Source organism: Nicotiana tomentosiformis, chromosome 7 (genome assembly GCF_000390325.3).
Source record: "Nicotiana tomentosiformis chromosome 7, ASM39032v3, whole genome shotgun sequence".
Taxonomy (NCBI): Eukaryota; Viridiplantae; Streptophyta; class Magnoliopsida; order Solanales; family Solanaceae; genus Nicotiana; species Nicotiana tomentosiformis.
This window is the reverse complement of record NC_090818.1, coordinates 104713810-104726371: the sequence shown is the minus strand read 5'-3', so window position 1 is coordinate 104726371 and position 12562 is coordinate 104713810. Positions and strand designations below refer to the sequence as shown.

At 42.9% G+C, this 12562-nt stretch overlaps 1 protein-coding gene across 1 annotated transcript; it reads left to right on the top strand.

The window, feature by feature from the left end:
- The first annotated feature begins 10426 nt into the window (after nucleotides 1-10426).
- Nucleotides 10427-11593, top strand: LOC138896132 (uncharacterized). The gene is made up of 2 exons (XM_070180913.1): nucleotides 10427-11140; nucleotides 11237-11593. The coding sequence occupies exons 1-2, from the start codon at nucleotides 10427-10429 to the stop codon at nucleotides 11591-11593; spliced, it is 1071 nt and encodes a 356-aa protein (XP_070037014.1).
- The last annotated feature ends 969 nt before the right edge of the window (nucleotides 11594-12562 follow it).

Below are 12562 nucleotides of genomic sequence, written 5' to 3'. Positions count from 1 at the left end.
TCCCCCTCCTAATCCCACTAATAATGGGATTCGACCATTATCTTCTTACCATGTTTGAAGCCCTTTGGTACTGGTCGTCCATTTGTGGTGTTACTTAGGTGCTTGCCTAAGTTTGGCAAGCAAGACCTCCTGAGATGGAACCAGAGTGGTTTGAACCTTTGATTCTGATCATTATTCTGTCTATTTACATTCATGGCAAGACGATATGAAGCCGGTTCACCAAAAACCTTTAGTCGATTCCTTGATTTTTGTCGAATTAGGGTTCGAAATTTTATACTTTTCCTTTTACCCGTTCCATTATTGATAGCATATGGTACTTTCTTTCCATCTTTATGTTTGATTGATTATTTTCCTTGTTTGTTGGCTTGATTCCCACTACTATATAAACCCCTCCCCTTTCCCCTTTGAGACAGACTTTAAATCACACGGATTCACTAAAAATCGAAGCGATTACTCTATTGTTCTCTTATTCTCTTGTTCTACACTCTTATTCTTGGCCGGCTGAAAGCCAAGGCCACCGCGATTTGATTTTCAACTTTTCTTAGTGCGAGCACTGGCCGGGGTTCATTTAAAGCCCTTGGGAACTCTGACGCACTAAGAATTCGGGTTCTTGCTCTCTGTTGACATTCAGAGCGCTGTGAAATTTGTTCTTTCTTGTTATTTGTTTATTCAACTGATAGCTGGTAAGTCTCTTGGCTTTACTGTTTTATTCTTCTGTGTTCATGTCCTGCATATTCACCCCTCTGAATTTCATGACCTAAATGTGCTCTTAGACCATCCCTTTGTGTAACTTTACTAGCATTGCACTCGTATTCTGATTTGAACCTCTTTAGAATTTGGGCTTTTACTTAAAATCTCGAGTTTTTTGAGATATGTTATTTGAATATGCTTCACCTGAATAATTTAGACTCTCTTACGTTCATTTAGCCTAATGTATTGGTACTTGAATGCCTATATTACTGTTTGACATGAGTTTGCTTTCCTACTCTACTTTGAATTCCTGCAATGACTGCCTCACATCTGTAATGTGTTATAATATGTGACTTGCTCCCCTGCTACTGTGTCACTCGGCATGTCTTTGGCTTACTTAATTTCATACCTCTTTAGTGATTATTTGAAACTTTAGAGTGGCTATCTTAATCTGTGTTTCCTTACAATATTTGAGAATATTTGTCTTAGTGATAAATTGGCATGTCTGCTTTCTGGTGTTGTGGAGGATATTCAGCATGATTTGGACCTTTAGGCTTTAACTCTTTAAGTTAGTGCCCTACCTAGACCTGTTTGGTATTATGCACCTTTGTATGTTAACCTTCTGATATCAGGAAATTTGCTTCTCCTCTAACTCTCAATGTGCTTTCTACCAATGTGTTATCTCTTGCTAAGTATTGAACCTGTAATAGCCATCTGCCTCTAAGTCTTGTTGACCTTCTCAACTAGCATGTTCTGTGTTTTAGACAACTTTGCTATATCTGCTTTCTAAATACAAGTGCATCTCTTCAAGTTCTGTCCCCTAACCATTGTTCTCTCCCTCTCATTTGTTTCCTACACTATTCTGAATCTATTACTCTTGGCCAGCTGAAAGCCAAGGACACTAAGACTTTCTCTATTGACCTCCCTGTTGTGAGCACTGCTCGAGGTCTATTTGAGACCCTTGTGAACTCTGACACACTAGGATTTGGGGTTCTTTGGCCACCCTTTTTACTGCTGAGACCTTAGCTGTCTCTGACACTCAGTTCTTTCCTCATTCTATTTGATGAATATGCTAATTGGGTTGTTTAAGTGGTTTCTGTGTGATTCAATGTTTGGGTCATATGATCAATCTGTGGTTGTTTGGTTGGTTTGAATCCCTCTATGGTTTCTGGGCTGTGCTGATGAATATAGCCCATGTTGGGATCTGGGCAAGCTATTTGTGAAGAAAGCATTTGTTGAAGGCCTAGACAATATTGTGTATCTCCTTTTGGGCCTGCTATAGGCCTACTGCTATTGCTTGTATAATATGTTGTAATTACATTCATTATTGGGTCTGTAATAATTCTGTAATAAATAATTGGGGGTGTTAGTGAAATCGGGGAAATGGGTATACTTTAATGTTTTGCATGAAATTGTAGAAAACATGCCTATAGGGTTCGTATGGTCTGCTTGTTGTCCAACCTGCTATATATATGCCATTCAATTTCCATGTCCACTGGTAGAAATCATGCTATTAGGAAAATCACACACTCACACAACTTGCCTACTATCAAAGCATAAGTATTTTATTTATTCCTATGTCTACTGCTAGACAGCATGCCTATAGGAAATAAAAATGTCGATTATCATTCTTTCAATTTGCATAACTTGCAGCATATTCATTAGATTCCATGCCTATAAGATTATAATAGCTTATGTTTAACTGATTGTCATCTAGAAATCCTGCCTATAGGACTTTAATTGGTTGATTTGCTATTGTTATCATACTGCTCACCTAGAAAACATGCTTATAGGGGCTAAGTATAAAAACTATCAGCTGTAATCGTTAATGGTTGGAAATCTTGCCTATAGGGTATTACTACTCGCTTTAAAGTGTTAATGTTGAACTTTCCAAACATTGTTTCATTGCTTAGCTGTGCCACTATTAGAAAGCATGCCCATAGGATCGAACTGAGTAATTCTGAGTATTTTCAATGGTTATCACTGCCAACCACTGCGTAAATCACCTAGAGATCATGTCTATAGGTTTAATCACTTATAGCCAGTAATTGCAATACTAGATACCCCTAAACTGTATAGTCGTTTGGAAATCATATCCATAAGTTTTAAGTGGCACCTTGCATCTGAGACTGCCTGCACGTTTGAATCTAAGGTCACATAGAAACCATGTCTATAAGCTTAATGGCTTTAATTTGCCTCAGTTTTGAAGCTGTCTAACACCTAATGTGAGAACCTGTTTCGCGTGCATTTGTTGTTTAAGTGTGGAGGCTAACTTGAGCCCTTAACTGTCCCTACATGAAGTCCATTTTGTTTTGTATGTCGCCTAGTTTTATCATTTTGAGCAGTCTAAGTAAAGTCTAGAACCACCCAAATAGAGGTCCAATACCTCCTGGACCATAGGTATGGGATGGGTAGCGCACGCGTAGGGTACGAGTTAGAATTGAATTAGAACGCCATTAGGTAAACAACTTTAACATAGTAATTGGGTAGCATGAGATGATAGTCTGTGCCCGATGGATAATATGAGTAACACCCTATCTCAAGGGAGTACGAAATATTATTTATGTTGCACGGGGTGATACTTTAGGCTAAAAAACTTTGGACCCCCCCCCCCTTTCCTTTCTTTTCTATTAGAATTAAAAAATAGTTGTACCTCCCTATTCAAGATCTCTTTGTAATAAAATTCTTAGATTTTGTACTCTCTTTGCTTACTTGATCACATAGACTAATCCATATAATTTAAGTTCGGCCGGGACCCACAGTTGTGGACCTCGAGGAGTGCCTAACACCTTCTCTTTGAGGTAACTTGATCCCTTACCAGATCTTTGGTAGCGTTGACTAGTTAAAATAGAGTTATTCACAAATAGGTGCCCTAACGCACCTTAAAAATCATTAGGTGGCGACTCTCCTCTTTTAATACCTCCTTTAAAAGAGTTGTCGCACATCGAGGCTCGCTTTTACAAGAAAATAGGGTGCGACAGGTAATATCTGTACTCGTAAATAAAATTCGACTTAAACTTGTATTAATTGATCCAGGTAGCTCGGCCAATATCATCCGATCTAGGTTCGTGGAGCAGCTCGGTCTACAAGATCAAATCGTGCCTGCGGTCCTAGTTCTAAATGGATTCAACATGGCATGTGAAACCACTAAGGGTGAGATAACATTACCAATGAACACCGCCGGGACCATCCAGTAAGCTAAGTTTTATGTGATCGAAGGAGACATAAGGTACAATGCTTTGTTCGGGAGGCCTTGGATCCACAACATGAGAGCAGTACCTTCGACACTACTCCAGGTGCTGAAATTCCCAAAACCCAGTGGAGTCAAAACAGATTATGGGGAACAACCGGCCTCCAACAAAATGTTCGCGATCAATGAAGTGATCCCAATATCAACAATCTCAACATTAGAGGATCTGAACCAGATAGTCAAAGACGGGTCCAAATAGAAATCACTGATACCAACCTCGATGGAATCGGAGAAACGAGGGGTAGACGAGGACGATGACTACGGGATCCCCAGATCTTTTATATCCTCCGATGACTCTGACGCTACAAAATCAACGGTCAAGGAATTGGAACAAGTCGTATTGAATCAACACTTAACCGATCGAAAGGTATACCTGGGCACGGGGTTAAGCCTCGAGCTCAGGAAAAAACTCATTCAATTTCTTATAGCTAATGAAGATTGTTTTGCTTGGTCCCACCTTGATATGACAGGGATCCCGTCGGAGATAACCACTCACAAACTAAGCCTGGACCCGAAGTTCCATCCGGTCAAGCAGAAGAGGAGACCCCAGTCTGAGGTTAAATATGCTTTCATCAAGGACGAGGTATCTAAACTCCTTAAAATAGGGTCTATTCGGGAGGTTAAATACCCGGATTGGTTATAAATCTAGTAGTAGTCCCTAAATCGATCAAAATACCTTGCACAAATTCATGCAAGGTCATGAATTCATCTATAGATTCATACTCCCTCTCTCTTACATCCGTGATTCTAGCTGAATCTTTCCTCTTTCACCGATTAAATTTAAAGCCCCAATTTGAAACCCTATACCAAAACGACGAAATCTCAACTCGTCTGATCTATTGATACATCAAGTCCAAGGGAAGTATTCTACCAAGAACGTCGAGATCATTCCACACCTGCACTGTGTAAAAGAGTTATGCAATAAGTTCATAAAGATTGAGTTCAAACATGTTCTCAGGATCCAGAACGAATTTGCTGACGCTCTTGCAACCCTATCATCCATGATTCAGCATCCAGATAAGAATTATATCAAACCTATCGAGGTAGAGATCAGGTATCAACATGCATACTTTTTTCATGTAGATGAAAAGCTAGACGGTAAACCATGGTATCACAACATCAGAAGATTCCTCGAAACAAGAGAATATCTGGAGAGTGCAACTAATAGTCACAAACGAGCGCCCAAGAGGTTGGGAAATTACTGTTTCCTTAACGGGGAAGTACTGTAGAGGAGGACCCCAGACTTAGGTTTGTTGAGATGTGTAGATGCTGCTGAGGGAACCAGACTATTAGAAGAGAAGATCTTGAGAGCCGAATACTATTGGATGACCATGGAAAGTGACAGTATCCACTACGTACAGAAGTGTCACCAGTACCAGATCCACGGAGATTTCATCCGGGTTATGCCCGATGAGTTGAGCGTGATGGGTTCGCCTTGGCAATTGCTACTAGGGGCATGGATGTGATATGACCAATAGAGCCTGCCGCATTAAACGGGCATCGTTTCATCTTGGTAGACATCCACTATTTTACCAAATGGATCGAAGCATCTACCTACAAGGCCGTCACAAAGAAGGTAGTGGCAGATTTCTTCCGGAATAACATCGTTTGCCAATTTGGGATACCCGAGTGAATCATCACTAACAACGCAGCTAACCTCAATAGTGATCTCATGAGGGAAATTTTTGAAAAGTTCAGAATTGTCCACCGCAACTCCACGGCCTATAGACCACAAATGAACGGAGCAGTTGAGGCAGCCAACAAGAATATCAAGAGAATTGTGCAAAAGATAGTGGATAATCATAGTCAATGGCACGAGAAGTTATCCTTCACCTTGCTGGGTTATCGAACCACCATGTGAACATCCATTGGGGCAATGCCATACATGCTGGTATATGGCACCGAAGCTATGATACCCGCATAGGTCGAGATACCATCCTTAAGGGTCATTCAAGAAGCCAAGTTAGATGATGTAGAGTGGATATGGGTCAGGCAGGAGAAGCTCATGCTCATTGATGAAAAGAGAATAAACGTAGTATGCCATGGTCAGCTGTATCAAAATAGGATGGCCAGTGCATTTAACAAAAGGGTGAAGTGTAATGACCCGACCAGTCATTTTGCTTTGTAGATCCCCATTCCCCTAATTAAGACTCCTCGTATGTGTTTTTACTATTTTATGACCTGCGAGGATGGTTGGTTCGGGTTTGGAAAGGTTCGAGTTGAAATTGGAACACTTAGTTCCTTAATAGTAGTCTATAATGGTCAAGTTTGACTCGAGTTAACATTTTGTGTAAACGACCTCGGAACCGGGATTTGACGGCCCCAATAGGTTTATATGATAATTTTGGACTTGGGCGTGTGTTCGTATCGGGTTTTGAATGACCCGGGAGCGTTTCAGCACTTAATATTGAAAGTTGGCGCATTGAAGGTTTTCCAAGTTCTTTAAGTTTGGTTTGGAGTAGACTTTGGTGTTATCAATGTTTGTTTGGTATTTAGAGCCTAGGAATAGTTTCGTATGGTGATTTATGACTTGCATGCAGAATTTGGCATCATTCTGAGTTGATTTGATAGGAATCGGACGCGCAGAAGTATTTTTTGAAGTTTTTGAGTTTCATAATTTGATTCATGCGTTTTGGCATCCGATTCATACTGATAGATATTATTTTGGTGTTTCGATCATGTGAGTGGGTCCGTATTATGTTGTTGGATGTGTGAATCTAATTGGATGGGGTCCCAGGTTCCCCGGATGCAAAACGGATTGGAATCAGACTCAGAATTGGACTTGGGGGAAATGCTGGTGCTCCTGTTCTGGTGCGTTCGCACCTGCGAGGTTTTGGCCGTAGGTACGACCTTGAAGAAGCAGCCCATCGACCACAGAAGTGGCCTAGAGAAGTCTTTCCAGTGGTCATAGAAGCGGAGGGTTTACCGCACCTGCAAGCTCGCAGGTGAGAGGAAGATGGTCGCAGGTGCGGGCTAGGCCAATGAGGCCTGGGTTCGCAGGAGCAGGCGTTTCTTTGCATGCGCGAGTGCGAATACGCAGACCAGCTCCGTAGAAGAAGATGTGCAGGTGCGCATGCTTCTCTGTAGAAGCAAACTTGGCCAAGCGGGGCGAGGACTGCACCTGCGATGGATTTTCCGCAGGTGCGACCCCAAGGTCCGTAGAAGCGAAAATCGCTGGGCAGTGAGGCCTTTTAATCCGAGAGTTAGGCCATTTTTCCTCATATTTCATTTAGTCTTGGGAGATTTTTAGAGCACTTGAGAGTGGGATTTTTGTCAACATTCTAAGGTAAGTAACTCCCACTCATTTTCAAATTAATTACGCGAATTTTAGGTAGATTAACCATGGAAAATTGTGAGAACTTGGGGGATTTGTGAAAAACCTAGGGTTTTGGTAAATATGAGATTTGCCTAAGAAATTGGTTATGGAATTAAGTAAAAAATATATATTTGAGTTCATGAGGATATGGGTAATGATTATCTTCGAAAATTTCTAGAATCCGGACATGCGGGTTCGAGGGCGAATTTTAAGAATCTTCCAATTTGGGTTGGGTAATTACTCTAATAGCTAAATTAAGAACTTTTGAGAATATATTGATTAAACTATATAATGTTTGACTAGTTTCGGATTGTTCGACATCGACTTGGGGCTTTTAGAGCATATTAGTGGACCGGAAGTGAGCTTGGAAACGAGGTAAATCTCTTGCCTAACCTTGTAAGAGGGAACTCATCCCCTTAGGTGTATCTTGTTGTGTATTACTTGTGTGTGGAGCTACGTATGTACTAGGTGACGAGAGTACGTGCGTATCTATATTCCATGATATGTCCGGGTAGACTTAAACCCACATCATGCCTTTAATTGTACTGTTATGCTTATCATTCATATTAATTGTCTTGAATAGAGCTGAGACAAGGGATTTTAAAGTTGCAATTATTGACTTAGTCTTCTTATTTTGGAAAATTGAGGAATACTGAATAACTATGAAAAATCCATATCCTCTCATGTCGCAAGCACTTCCGCGAGCGAGGTAAAATTTTTATACTCTACTGGGATCAGGCTGTTCGCCTCGAAAGTATGGTAACACCACTCTTATGGGATCCGGTCGTTCGCCTCGGCAGTATGGTAACACCACTCTTATGGGATCGGGCTGTTCATCTCGGCAGTATGATGGTAACACTACTCTTATGGGATCGGGCCGTTCGCCTCAGCAATATAATGGTAACACTACTCTTATGAGATCGGGCCGTTCGCCTTGGCAACTTCGTGCTAAATAATCAAAACGGGTTCTAATTTGGATATAATTGAGTTAGGGTCTTCACGACCAGTTATGAGAAAATGATGATGTGTTACGGATTCCTGTTGTATTTATTGTAGTTGCTTTTATTTGTCTCATTGATACTTGTTGTATGTTCACCATGTCTACTTTATGCACTTTCATTATTATTATTGACCTCTAGTAAGTGTCAAGTCGACCTATCGTTACTACTTCTTCGAGGTTAGACTAGATACTTACTGGGTACACGTTGTTCTTCATACTCATTCTACACTTCTGCACTGATGTGAAGGTACTGAGACAGGTTCAACCAATGGTCATGCAGGTGTGTAGCCGGTCATTACGGAGACTTAGGGGTGAGCTGCTTGCCTTGCTACGATCCGCAGCACCGGAGTCTCCTTCCATCTTATTTACTATTGCTGTCTATTACTTTCGGATATTAGTTTTTAGTAGTTTTGTATATTCTTTAGATTGCTCATGTACTTGTGACGCTGGGTTTTGGGGATTTGCATCACTTATGTACTATTGTACTTGTCATTTTGATCAATGTAGACTGGGTACTTATTATGTTGATATTTTGTTCAAAAAGACTTGTCACAGTTGCATGAAATTTACCATTCCTGTCTATTACTTTCAGACATTAGTTTTTAGTAGTTTTGTATATTCTCTAGATTGCTCATGTACTTGTAACGCCGGATTTTGGGGATTTGTATCACTTATGTACTGTTGTACTTGTCATTTTGATCACCGCATACTAGGTACTTATTGTGTTGATATTTTATTTAAAAAGATTTGTCACAGTTGCATGAAATTTAGTGTAGTTAAAAATATGTTAAAAAGGGATAAATAAATAGTAGCTTCGCTTGTGAGCTTGCCTAACGCAGCGTTAGGTGCGGTCTCGACCTAGTACGGAATTGGTTCATGAAAGCTTGGTATCAGAGCTTTAGGTTCACATAGGTCTCACAAGTCATGAGCAGACCTAGTAGTCTTGCGGATTGGTGCGGAGACGTCCATGCTTATCTTCGAGAGGTTATTGGGTGTTAGGAAACTTCTCTTTCTTCATCTCCTATCATGCAGTTGATATTACAAAAAGTGTCTTTCTATTGATCTCCCACAGATAGTGAGAACGTGCATGGCAGATGTACCAGGCGGTCGAGGGGCTGCTCCCCATGTTGCTAGAGGGGGATGCAAAGGTCGGGGGAGGGCTTCAGCTCCAGTCAAAGAACGAGGGCACCCTAGGGTTTCTCCTATTGCACCACTAGTGGATCCAGTAGAGGATCCTGTTGTTGAGGAGCAGGATGAGGTGCCTGCAGCTGTGCCAGTCCCATCAGATTTCATGACTGCGCCAGGATTCCAAGAGGTCATGGGCCGTATGCTACGGTTTGTGGACTCTATGATGCAGGCTAGTTTATTTCCAGCGGACCCTGCCATATCTCAGGCGGGAGGGGGACCCCTATCGCTCAGGCTCTAGGGCACGTCGCTTCCGTTAATCAGACCCCAGGTACACTACCTACGGATGGAGGCCAGCCTGTTGCAGTGACTATGCCAGAGGCTGTACCAGTTGCGACCGATGATCAGTAGAAGCGACTGGACAGATAGTCTATGCTTTACCCCCTACCTTTGGGGGTGAGCAGTTAGAGGAACCCCAGGATTTCATTGACCGGTGCAAGGATATGCTCCGGAACATGGGGATACTGGAGTCTTACGGGGTGAACTTCGCTACTTTTCAGCTAGAGGGCAAGGCCCGTAGATGGTGGCAGGCTTATCTTCTTAGCAGGCCAGCAGATTCACCTCCTTTGACTTGGGATAAGTTCACACATATATTCTTGGAGAATTATATACCACCTTCTGAGAGAGAGAGGAGCTTCAGGGTCAATTTGAGAAACTCTGTTAGGGTCACATATCTGTCACTGACTATGAGGCGAGGTTCACCGACTTATCTCGCCATGCAGCTATTATACTCCCCACAGATGCAGAGAGGGTGCAGAGGTTCATTGCAGGTCTGCACCCTAAGATTCAGGTACCTATGGCCCGTGAGGAAGAAATGGGGTCTTTTTTTCTTCAGGTTGTGGATATAGCTCGGAGGATCGAGCGTATTTGAAACCCTAGTGGAGAGTTTTCACCGAGGGACAAGCGACCCCGGCAGTTTGGAAGATTCAGTGGCACCCAACCTGGGGGCATAGGTTAGTTCATGAGGGGTCAGCCCAGCAGGTCCATGCAGTCAGCACCACCGCCTGCTCGGGGTGCTCCAGCACGACCCTATTTCAGTGTCATTCTGGAGAGTACTTACCGCTCGTCAGCTATTCAGGGTTCCTCCAGGGGATATTCAAGCCATCAGGGTCAGACTTCAGGCCAACAGTCCACCATTCTGAGGGCTTGTTTTGAGTGCGAGGATCTTGACCACATGAAGAGGTTTTGTCCAGAACTTTGGGGCAAGGCTGAGCAGCAGGACTATCGGCCCGTGATTATAGCACCAGTTGTCGCACTAGCCGTCCGGCCACCCAGAGGAGGAGGTAAGGTGGGTAGGGGCGGTCCTAGAGGTGGAAACCAGTCAAGTGGCGCTCCATCTAGGTTCTATGCCTTTCCAGCAAGACCAGATGCAGTAGCCTCAGATGTCGTGATCACATGTATTATTTCTATCTGCGATAGGGATGTTACAATACTATTTGATCCAGGGTCTATGTATTCATATGTTTCATCTCTGTTTGCTCATTTTCTGGGTGTTCCTCGTGAGTCCTTGGGTACTCCTTTATATGTATCCACCCCAGTGGGTGATTTTGTTATTGTGGATCGGATTTACCAGTCCTGTATAATGACTTTCTGTGGTTATGACACTAGAGTGGATCTTCTGTTACTCGATATGATCGACTTTGAGTTTATCCTGGGCATGGACTGGTTGTCTCCATATCATGTCGTCCTTGATTGCCATGTCAAGACTGTTACCTTGGTGATACCAGAGTTGCCTAGATTGGAGTGGAAGGGTTCATCTGTCAGTGCATCTAGTCGGGTTATCTCTTTTCTGAAGGCTCGACACATGGTCGAGAAGGGTTGTTTGGATTATCTATCTTATGTTCGGGATACTGATGCAGAGACTCCGACGATTAATTCAGTGCTCGTGGTTCGGGAGTTTTCCGATGTATTTCCTTCTGATCTACTAGGCATGCCACCAGATCGTGATATCGATTTCTGTACTGATTTAGCTCCAGGTACCCAGCCTATCTCCATTCCACCGTACAACATGGCTCTAAAGGAGTTGAAGGAACAACTTGAGACGTTGCTAGTAAAGGGGTTCGTCAGACAGAGTGTGTCTCCTTGGGGTGCACCGGTGTTGTTGGTGAAGAAGAAGGATGGGACTATGCAGATGTGCATTGATTACCACTAGTTGAACAAAGTTACCATTAAGAAAAAGTACTCGTTGTCGCGTATTGATGATTTATTTGACCAGTTGCAGGGTGCCAAGTTGTTCTCTAAGATCGACTGGATATCTGGGTGTCATCACCTGAAGATTCATGCTACAGATGTTTCGAAGATGGCCTTCCGGACAAGATATGGCTACTATGAGTTTTTGGTGATGTCCTTCGGCTTGACTAATGCCCCAGCGGTGTTTATGGATTTGATGAACCGAGTGTTCAGGCCATATCTTGATTCTTTTGTCATTGTCTTCATTGATGACATATTGATCTACTCGCGTAGCATGGAGGAGCACAAGCAACATTTGAGAGTTGTGCTCCTGACCATACGGGAACAGAAGCTATATGCTAAGTTCTCCAAGTGCGAGTTCTGGTTAGATTCTGTGGAATTCTTGGGGCATGTTGTATCAAGCGAGGGCATTAAGGTAGATCCCAGGAAGATCGAGGCAGTCTAGAGTTGGCCTCGTCCTACCACATCGACCGGGATCAGGAGTTTCTTGGGGCTAGCAGGTTACTATCGCCGATTTGTAGAGGGCTTCTCATCTATTGCAGCACATTTGACTAGATTGACCCAGAAGGGTGCTCTATTCCGGTAGTCCGATGATTACGAGGCGAGCTTTCAGAAGCTCAAGACAACTTTGACTACAACACCAGTTTTAGTGTTGCCTTCCGGTTCAGGGATGTATACTGTATATTACGATGCTTCATGCGTTGGCCTGGGTTGTGTATTGATGCATGAGGGGCGAGTTATTGCATATGCTTCACGTCAGCTGAAGCCCCACGAGAAGAATTACCCTTGTCACACCCCAAACTCGGGGAGCGCGACAGGCGCTCAACCGAGAGAACCCGGCCGAGCAAGCCTGTTAGATTACCTTCTGCCCAAACTCATCTATGAATAAAGAGGGGATGTACTCCATTAATCAAACACTGAAAATTTTTTA